At 31.8% G+C, this 25,285-nt stretch overlaps 1 protein-coding gene across 1 annotated transcript; it reads left to right on the top strand.

Moving 5' to 3' along the window:
• Positions 1 to 2,548: 2,548 nt before the first annotated feature.
• Positions 2,549 to 5,056, top strand: LOC120199195 (peroxisome biogenesis protein 19-2-like). The gene is made up of 5 exons (XM_039200368.1): positions 2,549 to 2,741; positions 2,839 to 2,887; positions 3,076 to 3,361; positions 4,380 to 4,696; positions 4,876 to 5,056. Exons 1-5 carry the CDS (start codon positions 2,702 to 2,704, stop codon positions 4,919 to 4,921), a joined length of 738 nt encoding a protein of 245 aa, XP_039056299.1. The 5' UTR covers positions 2,549 to 2,701; the 3' UTR covers positions 4,922 to 5,056.
• Positions 5,057 to 25,285: the final 20,229 nt, after the last annotated feature.

The raw sequence follows: 25,285 nt of genomic DNA, 5'->3' as shown, positions 1-25,285 counted from the left end.
AAGCAATGGAAATCATAATAACTCGATTACTCGTTACCGAACTTATCAAGTCAGTTAAGGTCATCCCCTTACACGACACTATCTTACTTGTTCCTTCATCTAGAATGATATACAAGGTTTATTAATATGTTATTAGGCTTCTCTAATCCTACTATTCGTTAATTAAGGGCATCTTACTCATTTCTATCTCTAAGGACATATCTATGTGTTCTATGATTTTTTTTACGTTTACTATGTTTGTTGTTCACTGCCTGGATTACTAGCTAGCCCGATACTTGACTCGGGTTCATCACTAGGTAGTGACACTCTAATTGCTCTTATCGTAATTCTCCCCAATACCCCTTGAATTGAAAGGACGGCTTATACGTTCCCTTTCATTGACGTTCTTGAAGTTCAAGCTTTCTGTCATTACTGAATCTAACTTACTTATTGTATCGATTGTCGGTACAACCTCTGTAATGATTCTTTTCTCAACTATCAAATACATGGTTGAATGAATATACTTTGAAGTATTATGCTTAGTATGGGTACATCGGTTGTAACCTACTTTTATGAGTGTTTTGCCCTATGCCATTTATGTCCCTCAAGGACTAAATTCTCCTATTACGAATCATCCTTAGCTCATATGGGCCTTTAAGAGGTCAATTCTAACTATCCAAAGTGGGTAGTATCGATACTCTACTTGCAGTATCGATACCCTAGGGTCAAGTATCAATACCCCTATAAATATCGGTACCAAAAATGCATTTTGTTTCTAAAATTTAGGCTCAGTGTTGATATTATCAACCTAAGTATCGATATAGTAGGGGAAGATCAATACTCTCCCCAACAGTATCGATACTCCTCAAATTATATCATGATTCATCCAATATTAATATTGGCCATCTAGTATAAAAATGTCTTATTTAGGGAGTTACTTAGGGAGTTACTTAGGGTCTTATTTTGGTTCCTACTCACATGCTAAAGCTTTAGGGAGTTACTTAGGGTTATAAAGTTGCATAAAAATGTCTTCTTTACATCAAATTCGTCATCTATTACATGAATCAAGTATGAAACCCTACAATGCTTAAATACTCTAATCTTAACAAAACATCATACTTATGAAAGCCTTAACACTCCAAATGACTAAGAATACACTACCTTGATGTTGGAATCCTGAAATGAAGCTCCTTTAAACACCAAACACTTTCCTCTAGGGCTTGGATGATAAAACCTCCACTTTCTATTGCAAAACAAGAAACCCAAGCTTTAATCATTTAAACAATGTTTAAGGAGAGATTATGGCCGAATTCGAAACATGGAAGAGGCTCAAGAACTTACCTTGAGCTATGGAGCTTGGAGAGGAAGAATGAGGAAATAAGAATGAAGAGAAATGAAGGGAAAAAGAAGATAAAATGAGATAAAAGTCCTCATCTTTGCAAAATGGAAAAATTACGCTTTTGGTCATTCTTCATCTTTCCACTATTCAAAAACACTCTCTTATTGGCTAATTGGGCCCAAGTCCAACCCAATTAAGCCCAACTCGACCGAATGACTTAAATTATGAAATTCACAAGGTCCACATGCCTCTCGGGTAAACCCGAAACTAGTAGCACACAATTTGAGGTGTTACAATATGAAAAATATATGAAATAATAAAATACATTCAAGGTAAAACAAATAATAATTTATCTATCATCAATGTATTGATTAATTGATTAATATGAAATAATATTTATATTATAAAGAATTACTTTTTCTTTTTTAAAATTCATCAATAAAAATTATACGATCAATAATCTATTATAATATTATCAAAGACTAACAAAAAGATTTCAATCAAAATCTAACATGTAATCAAACTGAAATAAGTATATAATCAATATTTAGTCAAAAATATATAATGTATTAATCTATCAAAAAGTATTATAAAATATACTTATATGAGATTGTATTGTATTGACATAATTCAACGTCTAATATTTATCATCTAAGATCTCAAACAAGGAGTCATGTATGACGAATCAATTATTCATTGTAAATAAATTATTACTTCAAAGCAAGTTATGCCGATTATATATTATAAAACTAAAAGAATTAAATAATAAGAAGAAAATATATAAATTAAACAAAGAAATTTATATTATTTTCTCAATATTAATTATATTTAATAAATAATCTAGACTTTTTATTTATAGACATAATGAGTTGATATCATATCAAATTTTTAATAATAATAGATATTAAAGTTTTAATAATAAAATATACGAAAATTATATTTAATACATAGTGTTATAATTATAATAAACATTCACATAGATAGTGTGTATAATACTTAATTATTATTTTATAATATCAACATTAATTACTATGCATAATAATTTAATTAAGCTTAAAAACGATATTATTGATTCTTGAGAATTTGTTAATACTGTTTTCGTTGTATCCTAACAATTATAAAATCACGAAAGAAACAACAAACGTGCAGCTCAAAACTCCATCCTGTGACAGAGAAATTATTTGTCAAAAATCAGTCAACCCTTAAAGCAACCTCCACCGTTGGATATTGATCCTGACTCCGCCCATATCGGTTATACCGCTTGATTGCTCTTCCTTTTCCAATTCAGATCAACCCAGATTCCCTAAAATCCAAAAACCAAAACAAAAATCACTACTTTGACATTACAGAGAAACAGAGGATTTTAAGTTTCTGACAGCAAAAATGGCTGATCAGTCTGATGATTTAGACCAACTTCTTGATAGTATGTTTCTGTATCTAAAACATGTATTTTTTTTCTTATTCTCAATTTATGTTTCTTAAACTTCTGAATTGAACCCTTTTTTTAATTATTATTTCAGGTGCTTTGGATGATTTCCAGAATCTCAATCTCACCTCTCCTCCTCAAAGGTATCATCCTTCTCTCATGAATTTTTATCCCTTTATGTTCTAGGTTTAAAATTTTGGCCCCAAGCTAAAAATTCCCTTTCTAGCTTTTCCCCCCCTCAAAAGTTAGATTTTTTATAAGATATATTGGATAATATTCTGGTACTTTGCCCGAGGTTTTGTTTTTGTTTCCCTTTATATTTGGTTAATAGGTCAGGTGGAGGAGATTGTGAAGCAAAGAAGCAAGAATCTGGTTCTTTAACAAGTGGGGTTCAAGGGTTAGGAATGGGATTGCCTGACTTGAAGAGCAAGAAAAAGGGAAAGCAAAAGGTTTTAAAGGAATCCCATGTCACTGAGGCTCTTGATAAACTCCGAGAACAGACCAGAGAGACTGTGAAAGGATTGGAATCGATGTCAAAACCTGGTGGAGATGATTTTGGCAAGGATGAAATGATGGAGGATTGGGTCAAGCAGTTTGAGGAGCTTGCTGGGTCTCAGGTATATTTGATTCAAATGTTTTCTTGTTCCTTTTAATGCTCTGTTTATCGATCTTTATAGTTATTTGCTGTTGTAGAGTTTTGGGTAGATATTGTATACCTCAGTTTGGTTTTGCTGTAGTTGTGATTTTGGCTCATTAACCTTAAAACTCGAGAGCGAATCGGGTTTTTTGTGATCTTTGATCCTTATTTCTGAAGTTCCAGTTTGACTATTGCTATTATATATTAGAATATAATTCAATTATTTGGATGAGATTTACATGGCTTAAAATTTGATTGTTGGCTCTGGATACTGTTGCCCAGTTGTATGTTGGTGTGGAGAGGGGGCATGGAACGGGTTCTTTGCATTTGAGAAATGTACATTATAAGCTTTCGTCATATAGGAGTACGATAATGTCTGTTATATCTGCTCGAATTAAAGTACCTCAAGTTCATGAATCTTTGAAACTAACCTTCTCCAAGCCCCTCTGAACCCACCTCTCACCTGCCTAAACACATTTCCTGAAAGGAAAGTCGAACTTTCGTTGATAATGATATTCAGTCTAAGCGCTTTGGGTGTATAAATGATCCTCCATTTTTGCAATAGAGGAGGCAGTGAGAGGAGCCCTAAGAAAAACGTTGGCTTTAAAGAGGACGTAATTGTGTTTTTGTGCTCGCTCGTCACTCTTCTCATGGCTCACAAGCCTGGCATCATATTCCCGAAATAGATAGGTTTTCATTCGTTAACTAAAAAATTTTAAATTTTTTGAGTTATATAGCCGATTGAGTCATCTACTTTTAGTAATAGAATTCTAAGTTACTGATTGTTGTATGCACGCTTGCATGGATGTGCAGATACCCAATACATACATACATATGAACATGTATTAATTTAAACAATCGAGGGCTTACATTTATTCTTTCGCGTGTCCTATCATCTAATATGTTGATCATAGTTCCAGTATGTGTTATAAAATTTTTTAGGTTTCACTAGTAGCATATGCTATAAGGGATGATAATTATTCCTTCGTTTTGACCAGGACATGGAATCGATTGTGGAGACTATGATGCAACAACTTCTATCGAAGGAGATCCTTCATGAACCTATGAAGGAAATTGGAGAAAGATACCCACAGTGGTTAGAAGAGAATAAAGCTAATTTGAGCAAAGAAGATTATGAACGTTACTCCCATCAGTATGAACTGATAAAAGAGCTTAACGGAGTTTATGATAACGATACTAATAACTTCACCAGGATCGTCGACCTCATGCAAAAAATGCAAGAGTGCGGTCAGCCTCCAAATGATATCGTGCAAGAGCTTGCTCCTGAATTCGATTTATCCAGTCTTGGCCAACTGTAAGTGCTCTATTATTAGCCACAATCTTAACTAACCATTCGTTTGTGAATCTCCATAGTCAAGTGATCATACATAAGGATTTTGAGTGCTCCGAAGTTCTGGACTTTTGTGTTTGGCTGTCGTTTTTCGTAAGAACTTTCGTAATATTCTTCACTAACAAACACATTTACTGTTGCAGATCTCCTGAGATGCTCAATTCACAGCAAAACTGTTGTATAATGTGAGGCAATATCATGTTTCAGACTATGTTTTCCTTGTCTACTTGATAGATATTCGTTTACGTTTAATAAAGTATATTTCCTTCAACTTGTAAGTTACCTGAGCCTTCAAGAAATGACATTCTCAATATTTGGAACTTAGTTTCTTGCTATAGCTTATGTATGATTATTGATAGTACTTGTTTATTGATGATTCATGAACATGATATGCTATATTTCCTTTGGTGGGTCAATCACATGTCCAGTAAGTGCTTGATTATTCATAGGCTGAGTGGTGATTCCAAAAGTCGCCACGCCTTATGCTGCAATGACTCGGTCCAATTTAAGTTAGGGTGAAGCACACAAATGGTCCATTGAGTATAGGGGTTGTTTTGTTAAGTCTCAAATTATTAGAAGTTACAAAATTATCTCCGATTATAAGGTGGTGTTTTGTTGAGTCATATGTTCTAAATGCGTTCTTTTTCATTAAAAGAGTTGACGTTAATTTGTTGATTAAGATATGATAAAATGTGATTCTAGAATCGTTTGCCTTGTATTTTGTGATTCGATTCTCTATTTAGATTACGTCGTTGAGTCAATGCTTAAAACATCATGTCATCGTGTCAGTGCTTAAAACATTATAACATTGAGTCAATGTTTGAAAGTAGCGATAGTATCTGTGAACATTATTAAAATATGATTTTATTATATCTCATGCAACAAGTTACGTTTAGTTTAGATGATTATTAATTTTTAGCTTAAAAGGTCGAGTTTGTATCATTTGAATAATCGGATGATCATCTTAATTTTTTAATAATAGTGGCTTCAACAAAATTGTGTCTAGTAATTGGAAATTATTTTATAATTTGTAATAGTAGAAGACTTAATAAAATAGTGTTTTGTAGTTTGGGGATCATTTGTATATTTTATCTTATAAATTATTAATATAATGTAAAAGCTTATCAACACTTTCAGACCCGTGTTATACCCAAAGTTCTCAGCATGGCCCTTGTATTATAATTTTGTTTTATCGTTTTACCATGACCCTTTTATTAAAAAAAAGAGTTACGTTGCCCTAACAAAACATACCAATTGTATAAATTTTGAGAAAAAAGTTTAGAAATCGTTTCTTACCAAAATTGTTATTATTACTCAATTTGTTTTAAATGATAGAAAACTATTAAATCATTAAAAAAATCATAAATTCATATTTTTATTTTAACAATCCCTAGAATAGTAGGTTAAAACCTCTCATTTGACACTTATTTCCTCTTTTAGGTTAGGGTTCAATACCCAAAAATAAAAAATTTTATTTCTCCCTAATTTAGGTAGTAACTGTTAAAAATAAAAAGGATTCTTATTTATTTATGATTTGAAATTTATGTTTTTTTAAAATAATATTTTTTTAGACGTGGTAGTCTTTCGTTGTGCCACATCTATTTTTTAATGGATATATATATATATATTGAACGGATAGATAGAGTTATCGTTTTAATCCAAGACGTTTGAAAATGAAATAAATTGGGTATCGGGTTAATAAATCATATATTAATGATTATAAAAAAAAGTAAGAAAAAGATGTTCAAGTGGCTAAGAACTTAGAAAGAAAAAAAAATACATGGACCAAAGGAAGAATTTTGGTAAAGGGATCTGATTGATATGAAGTATTGTCAAAATAAATAATCAAACACTCCATTTAAATCGTACAATGTTGAAAAAACAATTTCTCATTCCCAATCACGTTCTACCTTTGCCTCTATCAAATATCACTCATTCTAAACTCCATGGAAATACAATGCCCAACCTATTAATGGATGAATTGTACGAAGAATAACGACGAATGGAACTATATAGGCTCTGCTAGGATGGACCATATCGTTATAACCTTCACACCAATTTGCATCAAAGATGTGCTTTTATTTGCATTCTGGTAATATAGTTCAGAGATAGTGACAGATCCAAAAATATTTTAGGGTGCTTACTGTTCGAAAAATAGACTGCTGCAAAATGATGCATTAGCATTGATTGGAAATATTAAATAAAATATTTAAATGGAACGATAATCATGTCGTGCTAATCCACTGCCTTAGAAGGAAATTCACCCCGATGTGTGTAATCGCTATAATGTACGACCCCCCGGAGATTAGCACGACTGTCCAAATTTCATACACCCGAAAAGTGAAGTGGACTTTGGTAGTACTACTCTTCTCTCGAAATTCAGAATTAAAACTCAAAAACATCATGAAAACACTACGAAGAAAGAAAGTGTTTCAAAGCAAATATTTGCTTGGGATATATGAAAATGAGAAGATTTGCTCATTATTTAAAACCCAAACAGTGAAGGTAAAAATGTCATTTCATCCATTATCATTAAAGTGTCATTTAAACCAAAATTAAATAGCATTAAAAATGTTATTAATTCTAAGCATTAACAACATTCCCCACTAATGCAAAAGAACTATTTCGTAAAAAATGAGAGCATTGAAGTTAAAACACGAGAAGAACAATAGCGAGACTAGTCGCTTAAGCACTAGTGAACATATATGAAACTAGTACATAGTGATGATGAGTAATTCTTCTCTTAGATAAGTGAACGAATCTTGAACTTTCTAATGGCTGAACTTATAACCCACAACTAACCCTTTCATCCACCGAAATCCTCGATGCATCAACAAACTATATATACGAATGCATATATATATATATATATATAGCCATCTTTCATCATGATTCTAGTAAGTGTACTAGAAAAATGGCCCAACATTTTTCATAGAACGTGGCTAATCCTTCTCACTTACATAGGTTATTTCATCAAGTTTATCTTAACATAAACAACCTAAAATCGGGTTATTAAATAATTAAGAGCTTTTACAACAACTCATCCTTACAATAGGTAAGGTGAATTTCTTCAAGTTAATATTAAATGAACCCACGAAACTTTGTGATAAGAAATCATTAAAAATAAATATTCAACCTTATTAATCGATTAATTCAATATGTCCTTCTCACTAGGATCACCTAAACCTTGGGATTGTATTCATTAAGAGTTTAAGAAAACTCATCCTCCCTTGCGGTAAGTTCATCTAGTCTATTTGCAATGAGACTACCCACTCAACACTAGCTTATGAACTTATTAAGAGTAGATATTCAACCAAAATCGGTAAATTCATCAAGTCTTTCTCACTAAGACCACCAAATCCTAGGCTATAAATTTCTAAGAGCAATTAAGCTCATCCTATGCATGTACATTATTCGTCATAGGGATAGGTAGGTAGAAATGTACACTATGAGTCTTTTCATGGCTTCGTTTGACCTCATTGAACTTAGATAACTAAGCTGGGTATCCACCATGAATTCCTCAACCAATGATCTTTAGACCTATCCCCCTCAGCAAATGAAGAACTATTTCTAGCTTTAACCATTAGTTAGAGTATCAATTAGGCACCTCTCTAACTTTAATCAAAATTTTAAGACAACCCACATATCTAACATTTTTAGGATAGAAATAAATTCATAAGTGTCTTCAACAATGTGTGAATAAATTCTCTTACACATATACTCAATCATACTAGAGTAAAGTTTGTTATCATTTTTAATAAAACTATACTTTACCAAACTCAAATCTTGTTTACACATGATTATATTCTCAAAATTTTGAGAAATTACTATTCATAAAGATTAGTATTCATAATCTCAAACAATTACGAAATTCCTTATATCTTATTTTATTCCTCCATGACTTTGTTCATTCAAAAACAATTTCAATTTTTCCTAGTTCTTCATATGAAGTGTTTAGAAAATTATGAATATTACGAGGAGTTTTCAACTTTTCCTAACAATAGGAGATTATCTCAAGTTTTCTGCAATAAATTTCAACACAACTCATGATATAGACCATCTCTTTTCTTTCCTCTACCTTGGAAAAGAACTTTAACAAATTTAATAGCTACAACCAACTTTTAGTAGCACTAGTTTCTATCACATTCTCATTCATATTATTCAACATATTAGTCATAAAGAGACCATCACATATTTATTTACTATGACTAAATTTGGTATTTTACTCTTACAAATTAATCTCTAAACTTTTGACTTCTACACTAAGTTTAAAGAAATCTTAACTCGTCATAATATTTTATAAATTGAAATAGTGAGCATAGTAATGAAAAGTGCACCAAGTAGGTTTCTATGAAAGAGAGGTGGTGCACTAGCATGCTTAAGTACCATGTCTTCATAAAACCAATCTTAGACATGCACTTTCATATTCCTCACACTAATTTTCAATAAATTATGTATGAATTTTTTATTTTTTAAGGCCTCTTAAAGAATTATGTTTGATACTTTTACTCACAATAGTATATTATTAAGCATTCACATTTTGGGCTCAATGCTACCTTAGACTTAGTAGATTTCTACCTTAGTCTTTACTAGTGGTTTTTCTCATTCATAGTTTTCCACTAAGTTTAAAAGACTAACTTAAAGGCTCATTTAAACTAATTCTGTATCATTCTAAGCATGAATTAATATGCAACATGTCTAAATAATTTGACATCGTCCGTAGAATTATAACTCCCAAACATACTTGTTCATTCTTACCATAGGTGCAACTTTATTCTTTGCATCATCATCTTTTTCAAAATCTAACATGACAGTCACTTCATTTGAATTAACATCTTTATTGAATTGTTAATTATGTACTATAATGAAGATTTCACACTGTTAACCTAAAAAATGATTTACTAACAATAATAAATAATTGATAATAATGAAATCTTATATTCTCAATCATGTCTTTACATTCTAGCTTTATTAATTTCGCCTTCAACTCAAAATAATCCTCGGCGAATAAATTTCTAACGGTGATATTACCATTATAAATTTCTCAAAAGAAATTATTAGCATGATAAAAATAACTAACAAATATTTTTAACTTAAATTCTCGAGGCTAAATAATCTTACTCCCCATGGGAATAAATGATTTCATATCTCTATATGAATCAAATATCATACACTTCTTGATTATAACATACAAGTTTCAAAGAATATGAAATATCAATTCAAAGACTTTACTAGCTAACCGAATCAAAATAACTATTTGATATTTGTAAGGCAAAACGTTCTATACCTTTTGTAACCTTTCTAAAGCAATAGTAATCATAACGTCAAGTAGTTCCACTAGCTAAATATTTAGAGTTGACATAAAATATTGTTTCCAGTTGATAAACAATGCATGCATAATTTTGTAATTTAAAAATGCAAACGGCTATAAACATAATGAATACGCTTACTATCTTTCCATAAAACGACCACTAAGACCTTGATAATATAATCAACAACCCTCCAGCACTAATTCTGTCATTTTCTATTGCAAATTTTCAATTTATGAAATTCATGCAATTTAACTTAATCTCTCCAGCATTGCTACTGAATTTGCTTGTTCAAAGCCTCCATTTGCTTTGAATTTCAACGTGGAGCAGCAGAATGGATTTACTTTTAAATTGTTGACAAAAAAGACTATTTAAAACGAGGTATTAACGTTGACTTGAAATATTAAATAAAATCTTTAAATGGAACGATAATCATGTCGTGATAATCTACTGTCTTAGAAGCAAATTCGTTCCGATGTATGTAATCGTTGCAATGGACGAATGCCCCCGAGATTAGCACGACTCTTCGAATTTCGTACACCCGAAAAGTGGAATGGACTTTGGTGGTACTACTCTTCTCTCAAAACTCAGAATTAAACTCAGAAATATCATTAAAACACTAAAAAGAAGGAGAGTGTTTCAAATTAAATATTTACTTGGAATATATGAAAATGAGAAGATTTGCCTACTATTTATAACCTAAATAGTGAGAGCAAAAATGTCATTTTATTCATCAACATAAAAGTGCCATTTAAACTAAAATTAAATAACATTAAAAATGTTGTTAATTCTGAGTATTAACAACAGACGCACATATGTTAATAACATAATTTGTTTAATGAGATATGTATAAATAAAATTTTAAAAATGGGTACAACTAGTAAAATAAGTAAATAATCGAATAAAATTTGAATTTCAAAGTGGACATGTGTTCACCATTGAATACACGTGAATCCACCACTACTCGAAGATGTTGGGGACGAGCTAGTCAATGGTTCCAAGGAAGATAACAGATTGCATCATTACAATGGGAATTTCAACTGCATACCTGCATTATATAAGATCATGAAACTCAAAGTAACTATTTCATAAGTGGCTCTATTTTATTTACCTATCATCTTACCGTAGATTTGGACGGCTATTTTTATTCCATTGAATGGCTAGAGGAAAGATAGATTAAGGCCACCAATACAAATGCTTCAATCATAGAGCACTCTTAATAAAATTTCAGTGATCATTTCTTTAGTTTTATATAAAGTTTTAAAAATTTTAATAAGATATACCGAGTCAATGATTTATATAGTCAATTTTAGATTAAATAACACGTTTAAAGACTAAATTGCCAGCATACACAACTGACAAAATTACTCACATATTATGTGGGGGGGGGGAATTCTCACATAGTGCACCCCAAAATTTTTTTTTTTAAAATGAGGTGATATAAATAATACTAATGTTAAGACGTTAAGAGTATATGTCGTCTTCTACATATTTAGGGAAGATGCGAGGACGATAAGGCGTTTTCTCCGTTCTCCTCTGCTGTTTTATGTTCCTGTAGAAGACGTCATGTCGTCGCATCATTTTCCTCAAAACTTCATGTGATCCAGACACGGGTACTACAACAACCATACGAGATCTAAAAATAATTTTGTTAAAAGCCTAAATAATTTGTGTAAAATATGCGAGTAGTCCCTTTTGTTTCGATTAGGCCAACTTGGCCACCAATTTAAAAATTAAGCACCTTTGTCCCTTACGTTTTTGATTTAATATATAATGGTCCCTTAGACGTTAACATCCATTATTTCATTAACATCAATGTGAAGTGGTAATTAAAATTCCGAAAACCAACGTTAGTCAGCTCTCTTCTTCTTCTTCTTCTTCTTCTTCTTCTTCTTCTTCTTCTTCTTCTTCTTCTTCTTTCTTCTTCTTCTTCTTCTTCTTTTCTTCTTCTTCTCTTCTTCTTCTTCTCTTCTCTTCTTCTTCTCTTCTTCTTCTTCTTCTTCTCTTCTTCTTCTTCTCTTCTCTTCTCCTTCTTCTTCTCTCTTCTTCTCCTTCTTCTTCTTCTTTCCTTCTTCTTCTTCTCTTTCTTTCTTCTTCCTTCTTCTCCTTCTTCTTCTTCTTCCTTTCTTCTCTTCTTCTCTTCTTTCTCTTCTCCTTCTTCTCTCTTCTTCTCCTTCTTCTTCTCCTTCTTCTTCTCCTTCTTCTTCTTCTTCTTCTTCTTCTTCTTCTTCTTCTCTTCTTCTCTTTTCTTCTCTTCTCCTTCTCTTCTCCTCCTTCTCCTCTTCTTCTCCTTCTTCTCCTCTTCTTCCTCCTTCTCTCCTCCTTCTCCTCCTCCTTCTCCTCCTTCTTCTCCTCCTTCTTCTCCTCCTTGTCCTTCTCCTCCTTCTCCTTCTCCTTCTCCTTCTCCTTCTCCTTCTCCTTCTTCTTCTTCTTCTTTCTCTTCTCCTCCTTCTTCCTCCTTCTTCTCCTCTTCTCCTCTTCTCCTCCCTTTCTTCTTCTCTTCTTCTTCTTTTCTTCTTCTTCTTCTTCTTCTTCTTCTTCTTCTTCTCCTTCTCTCCTCTTCTTCTTCTCCTTCTTCTTCTTCTTCTTCTTCTTTTTCTTCTTTTCTTTCTTCTTCTTCTTCTTCTATAACTTTCAAAAGAGGATACTTCGAGTTTTAAAAAAATACAATAGCATTAAATATCGTACTCTTAAGATTTACAAAAGAGAAAAGAAATTAAATTAAATATGAGAAAAGAAATTAAATTAAATATGGATGAACATTTCTGCTCAAGCCACTGACATTAGTGAACAGCTTGGCCTGCTTATATGACAAATACGAACATCGTTTAGCCTCTTCCCTTTATGCTCAGTTTTTAACGTAAAGCTTTTCATGAGCTAAAGGCGATGTCATTTTGCCACTCTTTTTCTACTTCAATTTCTCTTCGCTTACTTTCACTTTTGATTTCTTTTATCTTTTCATTTTTCTTCTCACTTTTTACCAACGCTGAAGAAGAAGTTGGATGATGGTTTAAGAAGACTAACATGTATTTTTTGTTGCTACTACATGAGAGCTTCAAATCTTTGAACCTCCAAATCTTGGAGAATCCCATCGAGTTTCTCCATTGACATGTGTTCGGTGAGGCTTCCCTTACGGTGTTTTCACAGTTTCACCTCTCTGCTTGCAGTAAAGCTCCGTCAGTTTCGACGTGCTAGACGACGATGATGTGTCACCGCCACCACTCTTTGTTAGAACCAGAATCATAATAATTATGAAAAAACTAGGATCTAATCATGCCAAATCATCAAGAATAAAAATACTAGATGAGGAAGCATACATGAATTAATTGATAAGTTGAAATCCTTGAATCTTTCTTTGGTTGTGATCTTCGAAGAAGATAGAGTCCCTTTAAGTATAAACTCTCTAACGGGAATAAGAGTAAATACTAGATTGTCTATTTCTTGGGGAGCATAACTTTTTTTATATAGTTTATTTAAGAATCAGTTATTGCATGTACTTACAACTCTGCCCCTCATCAAATTATAATTACAACTTTAATAGTATATACACTTTTATTTCCATGACTCTTTTAATACCTTATGAATATGAATTTATAACATATTTGATCACTTAATTTTTATCATATTTTATGATAACAATATACATTATAAATATGTGCCCATAATTATGGATTTTAATACAACAATCTCCCATTTGGACAATAAATGTTTCCTGATAAATGTATAACCTTATGAGCTCAAAATTTGTTATCATGCAATAGATATTCTATAACAATCTGATCCATCAACTATATCCACATAGGATCAAAGCGACCTTTGCCATATCATTCCTGACTAGACCCATCAACGGTCATGTATACAAACATAGTCAAATGACATAGATCAATCATGGAGTATAGCATGGAAATTACATGCAATGTGAACCACACATGTCTATTTCCAAATGGTCATCTTTAAACATAAGTGAGATTAAATTTTACTAAAACTAGAGTATGGATAAACCAAAACAAACTTTATTTATGTAGAAAATAGCCTTAAAATAAATACCCTTAAACCGAAGTAACTAAAATTATGTTTAAAACAAAAGAGAATTTTTAAAATTACAAACTTTCACTAAAACTGAATATCCTTAAGTGATATTACATCCACATGAGAAATGTGCTCATGAAAGACCTTGGGTGACAATTCCTTAGTAAGCGCGCAATTATGAGTTTGTACCAATATGCTCTATAAACACTTAACCACTCTAAATTTTCTTTAACAACCAAAAACATAATGTCTATGTGCTTAAACTTTAAGGTGTTTATGTTATATATATGAAATAAAGGACTACAACTTAGTTGTCACAAAATAACTCAAATGGTCTTTCTTATCAATCCATAATTAGTAGTTCATGTATTGCATGAATCAATTTGACTTCTATTCAATGACCCATACCCAAATTGTTTAAATACCTACTTAATATCCTAAAATCATTAGCTATGTCCAAATACGTACAAACTTGAGTATACATTAAACTCCTCATTTATTTTTAAATCATAAGGAACTTTTAATATTCCCTTTGTTTCAAAATCATTCTTAAAGCACTGATCAATATATATTCAAAGAGTCTTTCAATAAAACCAAAGAGAAAGTCTATACATAATCAATGCCTTCTTTATAAGTATATACTTAAGATACAAGACATGCCTTATACATGTCAACGCCACCATTTGTATCCATCTTGGTTTTAAATTTCCATTTGCAACCAATCAACTTTTTAGCCTTAGATGATGAGATAAGTTTTCAAATTTTATTATCTTCTGTAGAAATTATACTCTTCTTACATGCATTAATCCACTTTTGGGAGTTATAACTTTATGACATACGAAAGTTGATTAGATCATCCTCCATCACTCCATTGTCATCTTATTTCTTGGAGAAATACAACATGATAATCTAAATAACATTTTCTCATCTCGTGGATCTTCTTAATTACACTTGTTCTTTGAGGTTGTTGTTGTTTGTCTTTCATAATACTTCTCATCTTAAGTGGGGAACAAGACATGCCTTATACATGTCAACGCCACCATTTGTATCCATCTTGGTTTTAAATTTCCATTTGCAACCAATCAACTTTTTAGCCTTAGATGATGAGATAAGTTTTCAAATTTTATTATCTTCTGTAGAAATTATACTCTTCTTACATGGCATTAATCCACTTTTGGGAGTTATAACTTTTATGACATTACGAAAGTTGATTAGATCATCCTCCATCACTCCATTGTCATCCTTATTTCTTGGAGAAATACAACATGATAATCTAAATAACATTTTCTCATCTCGTGGATCTTCTTAATTACACTTGTTCTTTGAGGTTGTTGAGTTGGTTCTTTCATAATACTTTCTCATCTTAAGTGGGGAGTTGTTCAATATTATCTTGTTGAAGTCTATATTCACTTCTTGATTAACAACATGTAAGAACACATATATATCATCAAAAGTGATTATATGAATTGATTATAATTCAATTCTCCCTCAAAAGCAATTCCTTAAATCTTATTTCTCCATTCAACTTCAACATCCTCAAAAATAAAGTTATAGATCTTATCTTAAAAATATTTCTAATTACGAGATCATAAAACTTACAATAACTGGATCACTCAAAATAACCAAAGTAGTTACTTAATGTTTTAGAATTCAATTTCTCCTCATTTTTTCTAACTTATCTCAAAAGAGAAAAACCCTTTGTAAATTATTATTGTCTCTTTTGAGTTAGACCCTTAACAACTGCATTCTGATTTTATTTTGCTCTTATCTTTATATGCACTTTTCAAGTGAGTACTTTCAAACTTATTATGATTCAACCTTTCTTCCTCTTGGAAACAATGAAAATGAGCTCATTTAGAGTTCATTTATCCCTTTGAGTTGATTAAAATCTATAAAAAATGATACTAAATTCACAAGAACAAGTAATTCTTCAGAAAAACTCGATCTTAAGTGTCTTAAGTTTTGAAGCAATATGGAACATATCAATAATGTACTCTCTCACATTTCCTTCACCCATATACTCTATAGACATCAAAGAAGCCAACAAATGATGTCATTTAAACCTTATTATTTTTAGGAAAAAAACAATTCTCAATTTTGCCATGGAAACCATTGACCTAAGTAATCTTTTCAGATTATGTGCCCATAAAGGCTTCTAAAATATTGTGATTCATGACTATTAAACTTATGCAATTTGAAAAAAAATTCACCTCAAAAATCCTTATACCAATTAAGGATGTGATCCCCATTAGAGGTGGAAATTGTTCTTTCCTTAGTGCAGAGTCTATGTTCATAACCAAAACCTTATGAAAATGCATTTTCTCATTCTTTGAGATTCATTTTCTTAAGCATGACATAAAATGTATAATAGAAGGTATTGTGATATTAATAAATAAATATTTAGCTAAATACAGAATAAAACATAAATAAAATTGAAGCTTACAATTGAAGTAAACAAATAAATTCAAAAATAATGGTTAATTTCCATCTCAAGATACCAAACACTACATTAATATCAAGTATTTGGACAGTAGTATTAAGAGTTAATGGTACTTTTGATATAGTAATCAAACATTGACAATAAACAATGTCGAACAATAGACTAATCTTTGAACTAATGTAATGCTCACATAAAGTACCTTATAATTGTCACATTTTATTACCACATGTGTTGCATGAAATCCAGCCAAATATTAACTTCCTTTTGGGTCCATTAAAAATGCATTGATCATAAGAAACACATAATCATCTATATATTTTAAATAAATCAGTCTACACAAAAGAGATCACTTTGGAGACATTCAAACATATCCATCATATGAACTAATTTGTTTCAATTTATATATATATATATATATATTTTATTAAACAACAATCAAAACTGGAAAAATTGAATTGAATATATACATATATTGTTAAATAAAACCATATAAACATTGTTAACCAATTAATTTCTCTTAATTTTTATCTTTCAATTAAATTAAAAGATAACCAAAATAATAATAAATTTGAGTACACTTAAACCTTATCTCAAGATATCAAATACTCCATTAATATTTTATCTTTAGACAAAATATTCACCTTAAGTGATATCTAATGCGGTAATCAAACATTGATAATAAGAACATGTCAAGCAAAAATCTTTCTTTGGGTCGATTTATTATTCACACATCAAACCAAATAATTATCTCATGCTTATTAACAAAGTTGTACGTGCGATTACATCAATTATTAATCTTCATTTGGGTCGATCAATACTAACATATCCTAAGTTACATGTACATAACCTTTATAAAATATTTTTCGTAGCTGAGGTTATTTTAAGGAGTTATTACTTTAATTAAGTCATCTTAAAATAAATATCAATATTCAAATTTAATATTTCAATAACAATCAATGGTAAAAAACTAAAATTTTTTAACTACACATAGTATCCAAAATAACCCAAAACAAGGTTACATAAATGGTGGTATCAAAAATCGAAAACTCAAGTCTTTGATTATTTATGAAGAATTACTTAAACATGCATTTAGTTCATAACTTCATAACTTACCAAGATAAACCAAATTCAGAACAATCAAGATTTACCAAAAGTCAAAGTCAAAGTACATACTAATAAATTAAAACTTTTCCAAAGATTAAAAAATATTTTTTAATCAAATTGAATCGAATATATCAATGTCAAATATATATTCTATAATCCATAGCAGTCAAAAACCAAAACTGAATTTTCTATTCACATCATGATTTCTGAAGTAACACAGAATAAGATTGTTTAAACGACATTATTAGAAACTGAAAACCTAAATCTTTGACTATTTCTCAAGAATTTCTTAATCATGAATTCACTAAATTAAAACAGAACATGATACAAGAAATCAAAATTAAATACATGATTTACCGAATACTAAATTTAAATTTAATATCATTGCACAAAAATCAATTATTATCAATATAATTGATTCAAAATAAACAAATAAATGTTACAAAGAAAATTAATTTTGGCCCCTCTGGTTATAACCCTAATTTTACCATTATGTAAATTTCATGATAAATCCAAAATAAAAAAAAAATCAGATTTCAATCAAATTACCGAACTTAGAAATCGGATTAATCAAAATTAAAGAGATGAAAAAAGAATCTAATAAATTATAAACCCTAAACTAATTATAGAGTCGCATAATACATTAACTTCTATCAACGGACATAGGCACAAAACATTTTAGAAAAGAATTGTCGGTCATCAATTAAGCAGAAAAACAAATCATGAATTGATCCATATCAATAGAAAATGTTGGATATTTGCAATGCATCTGAAGTAGAGAAAGGACAATTACCAATTCTATATAAATGGCAAACCATAGATCCTTGAAGGAGATTAAAAAAACGTTTGACCAAATATATAAAAATTGCCTTAATAAAATTCTTAACTCTTAAATAAGGATATACACATAATCACCAGAAAATTGAAATTAATTGATGAGTGTTTTATTTGGCTAATATTTTGTTATTAATTAATTTGTGTTACCTCCTTTTATAGTGATAATTTAGGATATTTATTTTCGAATCTACATATAACTCTATTTTTCAGGAAATAACAAGTAAAAAGTAAATTAAACAGATTTTTCTATTTTTGGGAGAAGTCAACGCCAAGTTAGATTCAAAGATTGATCCAGGCACAAACTCTGATTAAATAATCCAAGTAGCAAGATCAAAGGAGAAAAGCAAGGCGAACTACAATTCTTTAGGAATTAAAAGTTGTAATTAAATTCAAACATCTTAGATTTTATTATTTATTTAATTAGGATTTTTGTTTTGCTTAGAATTTCGATTAGGATTTTAATTATTTATTATTAGGATTTTAAGTTTACTATTTATTAGGAATTTAAGTGTTTTAATTTTCTTGAGAATTAATATTTTATTTTTAGGGTTTCTCTAGCTATAAATACCCACTCAGGTGAAGCTTGATAGATGTAAAAGCTCATAATTCACAATAGAACTGATTTTGGCTTTTTCTTTGTTTCAATATCTTTCAATAAAATTATTTTCTTCTTTATATTATTTTCTCTTTCACATGCCAAGTATGTATTCTATCATACTTGGCTAAAATTTTTCTTAGCTGATAGCTGATCAAAGACTAAATCCATTCTCATGAGAATTGCAGAGCACTTCATATCTTCAAAATTTTTTTATGATTTTCAACAATAGGAGGCAATCAACCTTCTTTCAAACATCCCAATACTTTCAATCTAAAGAGCACACATTGGTTTGATAGAAGTTTTGATCTACAGTTGGGGAAGAGAATCAACTTGTAGCAAGTTCAATTCCCTAAGAACAAACTTAGTGGCAGTCTGCTGAGGGAAATCAAGATTGAGTCGATTCTCATTGAGACACCATAATCAAAGTGGGGGCTTTTCCAGTTCCTAAACCATCATTGGCGTTAATATTGATAGTCGATATTAATCCAAACAAGGGCTAAATTTCAAGGATTGACTTTGGAAATTAGTTCATCAGGGAGAAAAGCAAGTTACAAGGGTTGGGACTTGTAGATTGTAACCAGCAAGTATCCGAAGTAAAATCTATTTAAGTGATTGAGATGGATTGAGACGACACGAAGATGGAGTCTATCTCTTTTCTTAATTATTTCTTTATAATTTACTTTACTTTTTTATTATTGCTTTTACTTTAATTTTATTTAATTTAGTTTAATTGATTATTTTAAACCCCTATTTTTAATTTTCTTACTTTAAAGATTTCTTGGTTAAGGATCAATTCAGATTGATATTAGATGTAATACCATGGATTACAAACCACATGGAACCACCAAAATGGTAAACCCAAAAATTTCTTTTCAAAATAGTTTATAGCCATCGAAAACATCCGTCATACCATTTGCTGAATATAAATAAAGTTTACAAAATATGGGAGTCTCCCAAATACATACAAATACAATCAATGAGTTTGAAAATCAAAATAGAGTTATGACTCGAATACACAAGGTTCATATAGAATATATGCCCTCTACAAATACTCAAGACATACTCTGATCCTCGACCGGTCTAGAATGGACAGATACGATAGCTCCCACAACGATCCTCTACTAACTTGTGCATGAAAACACATTCCATACCTGATTTCACAAGCTTAGTGTCACGAATATAATTATACGATACTACATGCATTAATTACATGAACATGATAGAATGTAAAGTCATTAACATGCAAAAGTACATATCAAATATTAGATAGGCCAAGTAGAGTGGTCGGAGGAATTTACTTGCATCTCGGAAAACACACTAGCCTATCTAGTACGAAATAGCTTAGGGGTAAGAACATGAATTTACGTGCATCAAAATTTATAGCCCTCAGTCAATTTCGGATCCTTGGAAGGTTGAGGTAAGGTCTGAAATTTACGAGCATTGAAATCTCACATATCGTGCCTAGTCGAGCATATGGTACGATTTCAAAATATATGTGCATTGAAATTTGTACCAGTATGACCCATAATTTACGTTCATCGGATGCGTAGCAATAAACAATATTCGGATATTCACAAACAAAGGATGATCGTCATAAAGCTAGAGTAACTCGGGTGTCCAAAGCGTTCTCGAGTGTCACACAATGCAAATCTTATGACATCCTAACATGCTTGTTTCTAAGTGAGAAATTAGTGATCTTAATTATTTTCACTTGTATTAGACACTTGTAGCTTATACGGACTCAAAACACCTCAGCCCGAAACCCAAATTAATTAACCAAAATCGTTCAAAAAAGACAGTGGGTATCGATATTAGGCCAGCATATCGATACTTACCCCTTGGGTATCGATACTCAGGTGAGTATCAATATAAAAATCAGATTCGATGTTTTGAAAAATACTTAGGTATTGATACTCATGTGGAGAGTATCGATACTCTACCTTGGGTATTGATAATCCCTTGAGTATCAATACCAAATTTAGCTTTGATATTTTCAAAAATGCCTCGATATCGATATTGACCTTTGAGCATCGATACTGGACCACAAGTATTGATACTCATTGAAGGGGTATCAATATTGCCCTTATAACTTGCCTTGTTTTTGCCATACCCAAAGAACAATATCAATATTGTTCTTCTAGTACCGATACTGACGGACATATATGCTCTATTTTGAGCATGAAATCAAGCCCAAAACTCACCCATTGACTCCCCCTAAGTCCATCAAACATTTTAAAGTCTTATTTGATGTATTAGAGGTCAAAAGGTTTCAACTTTCATGCTTGTAACACACAAATATGAAATATGCCATGGATTTACTCTAGCATGCTTTTATAAGCTTAACAAATCAAAATGCACATAAAATGACCTACATGCAGTATGGTCAAGTTAGAATAATGTTACATTGAAGATAGGAGATTGAAAAGCAACCCCAAATCACCAGAGAACATATTTTCCTTGTCTCTAGCTTTTGAGCTCTCCCTTTGCTCTTGCACTAATAAAATCAAGCATAATGAGTTGTTAACTCATTTTGAACCTTAGGAAGAAAGTATAAACGTTTTCTTACAATTCAAAACTCATAAAATGGATCAGAACTTAGGATTCTACAAACCTCCACTAAAACCTCTTTTGGGAAACAAAGCCAAACCATGCAAATGAGGGTTAGAATGAAAGTTTGAGAGTTGAGGATTGTAGTTCTTACCTTAGAATTCTCAAAGGATGCATGGAACTCTTAAAGTTCAAAGCTTTAGTCTGAGTTCTTAAAGAGGAAGAATACGAGGATAAGAGAGGAAGAAGATACAAACATTACATGAAAAAGGGAGGAGTGAAAGACGTGATATCATCAAAATTCAATGGAAATCATCTTTGATTCAAATAAATAGGTAAATTACTCATTTAGTCCCTTTATATTTAGGTCCAGATTAAAAACACACTTTTCTCATTTTTTGGGCTCATCCCAAGCCCAAATCAGACTCTTCATGGGCTAAGAGGATTTTATTCTAAGGTTCAAATCATATATACCCGAAACTTCTAACTCGAAATTCGGGGCATTACAAGCCTCCCCTCCTAAGAAGAAATTTCGTCCTTGAAATTTACCGTAATAGAAGTGGTGCGGATACTGAAGCTGCATATTTTCCTTAAGTTCGCAGTTGCCTCCACAACTCCATGGTTCTTCTACAAAACCTTTACTAATTGATGCAAGCATGTTTTCACATGAGAAGGGAGTATTCATGAACATTTTTATATTATACTTACTTTATATTAGTTTGATCATATACGCTATAATAATAGATATCATGTTATGGTTACTAGTTATGTTTCTAAAGGATAACTTAGCATATGCACATCTTTATAATTGATGCACATTGATATTTTAAGTATGTTAAGCATGTTAGAATAGTCTTGCATTCATTTAAGCATGATTCATTACATTCATGAAATGACAGCATGCTTATTCATTCATTTGTTAGCTCATGTGCATTCATTTTTGCTCTTAGACCTTATACACTAGTTTACATATGTTATATAATGATATACTTAGATCATGTCAAGCATTCATAGCTCTCAAGGACATAATCATACACGGCAGCAAGGTAATTGGAACATACAAGCTCAATACCTTTGACTTACCTTGTTTCTTTTGCACATGTAGATACATTGGATCATGGCACACATTGGGGCAACTTGGTGGAGTATTTTGGATCCATATGCATCTCACAATCAGCTCACAAACATCATGGCAGCTCGTGGAGCACAATGGGAAGCTCAATTCAACTGTAGGAGCTCAAGGCTAGCTAATCTCAGCTAGTTAGACTATTTGAAGACAAGTTGCTTAAAGTGACATCCATTGTAGCTGAACATAGCTGAATGTGCTACTATGAAGCTTAGGAGGTCATGACTAAGGGGATCATTCACCACCAACCCTTACATTGCTAGCTACCTAGACACATGCAAGCTTGAAGATAGCTCAACTCACGCCCAAGGTTATTGCACATGATTGACCTTCATCCTATGCATAAGGCTACACCATAAGCATTCTAGAGAGCCATGTTCATGCCTTGTGACCAGCCAAGCCATGTGCTATGCGTGTGACATCTTTTAGGTGCCAAGATGAATGGCAACCTAACCATTCGGCCAAGCATAATTTCTCATGTAAACGTGAAGGGATTCAAGCACTATTCGACCATGAGACATGCCTTCTCTATTCAACCGAAGCATCACCTATGTTTTCATAATATTTATTAATTAATTATGTCATTTTAGAGGGACCCAAGGGTTGGCCAAACCACCATGTATGTATTTGGCCAAGTCCCTTCAAAATCTATAAATAGGCTAGTCCTATTCATTTTGTTGACAAACCTTTCATTTTAATATAAGTGAGATTATACTCTTTTCTCAAGTCCTTGTGAATTTTATCGACTTATCAAGTAATTTAATTGCTTGTGGCGTTAACCCCTTTATCATTGATACTTGTGGTTTCTATCTCTCTATAGATAATGGGTCCATGTCCTTTGTTACCACCCCTTAGAAAGATTTGTAAGGCTGGGTCTTTGTTCATTGTAGCACTAGTTCTTCCTTGGTCATTCTAAGATACTATCCACACCAACCATCCTTTGTTTCATCACCCATACCATAGCCATATCAACATACTTGCGCTACCATTTCTCATAACATAAATAGCCCTCTATTTTACCATTACATCAACCACCAAGCCATATATTTGAGCCATTCACTTATGCAGGTTATTTTGCTTCCTTCCTAGATCCACAATCAATTTAAGGTAGGAGTACCTTACATCAAGTGGTATCAGACCTTTGGTGGAAGAAACAACGTGGAACAACAACAAAAAGAAAATACAAAAAGAAGTGAAAAAAAGAAATAAAAAATTAGCAAAAAAATTACAAGCACTCAAAAGACGAAAACAAAAAGAAGAAAAGGAAAAGAAAAGAAAGAAAATTTGAAAGCACACAACAACAAGTTTCATCACCAAGCCATTTCAAGTAAGCATCTAAAATTGATTGTGGTGATAGAAGGGTTGTGAAGTGACTTTGTATAAGTAACCCCTTTATTCTCTTCTTTCTTATTTCTAAGCCACCCTTTTCAATATATTTTGCTTTCCATTCCTACTAACCCTTTTACAGCCGATGCACAACAAGTAAACTTTACTTGGTACAGTTTTGATTAAAGTTACTAGAACTTGAGATAAAGAGATTGAGAGGAAAAAGGCTTGAGTGTGGGACACTAGAAGAGGACTAGTAAAAGCCTTGAAGTCCTAGAGTGCAAACACGAGCATATTGAGTAACATTCAAGTTTCCTTCGAGTGAACTCGAGAGGCTTTGTGAGAACATTATTTAGTAAGGTCTTTTACACATTTTCTTTTGTTTATTTCACTAATCATGTCTCGGAGTCCGGGAAGAACCCTTGAAAGAGAAGCCCCTAACTTGCAAACTTAAGCAATTATGCATGAGATGGCAAGATTGTTGAAACTAGAGTTGGCGCCCTTACATGAAAGGATTGATCAAGTTGAAGTATCTTTGGGTAACCAAAGGATAATTCACCCTTGAATGGAAGAAGAATTTGAGGAGAAGGCTAAAGGAGAGCAAATAACCCAAGGAGCAAGAAGAGATGTCTATAGAAATCAAAATGATAACTTCAGCAACATCAAGGTAACCATTCCTCCATTTCAAGGATGAACTGATCCTGAAGCCTATCTTGACTGGGTAATCAAAATTGAGCATTTTTGTTAATGCCAAAACTACATGGAGAAAAAGAAAGTAAGGCTTGTTGCTATGGAATTTGTGGACTACGCTATAGTTTGGTGGGATCAATTAGTAAGTTCAAGAAGAAGAAATGGTGAACGCCCAATCAATACTTGGGAAGAAATGAAGGCCATTATGAGGAAAAGGTTCGTACATACTCACTATCACTAATATCTTTGTCATAAGCTTCAAAATCTTAAATAAGGAAACATGAGCATTGAAGATTATTTCAAGGAAATAGAGATCGGGAAGCAACTATGGCAATGTTTTTATCTGGCTTAAAATTTGAAATTGCTAACCTTGTTGAACTGCAACATTATGTAGAGATTGAGGAGATGGTACATATGGCCAAGACAATCGAACGACAAATTAAAAGGAAGGTCTTCAATCGCAGAAGCCCAATTTCGGCCACCAAATGGAAACAAGAGCCTTATACTTTATGGAAGCCAACCCCAGTCCAAGAAAAGGATAATGTTG

Source organism: Hibiscus syriacus, unplaced genomic scaffold (assembly GCF_006381635.1).
Source record: "Hibiscus syriacus cultivar Baekdansim isolate YM2019G1 unplaced genomic scaffold, ASM638163v2 tig00005377_pilon, whole genome shotgun sequence".
NCBI classification, from domain to species: domain Eukaryota; kingdom Viridiplantae; phylum Streptophyta; class Magnoliopsida; order Malvales; family Malvaceae; genus Hibiscus; species Hibiscus syriacus.
This window is presented reverse-complemented; position numbering and strand designations above follow the sequence as displayed.

Excerpts from the sequence above, each read along its gene's own strand:
- LOC120199195 (XM_039200368.1), top strand. The coding sequence starts at position 2,702 with ATGGCTGATCAGTCTGATGATTTAGACCAACTTCTTGATA. Across the intron at positions 2,888-3,075 it reads CTCACCTCTCCTCCTCAAAG|GTCAGGTGGAGGAGATTGTG; the intron begins GTATCATCCTTC and ends TTTGGTTAATAG. Across the intron at positions 3,362-4,379 it reads AGGAGCTTGCTGGGTCTCAG|GACATGGAATCGATTGTGGA; the intron begins GTATATTTGATT and ends CGTTTTGACCAG.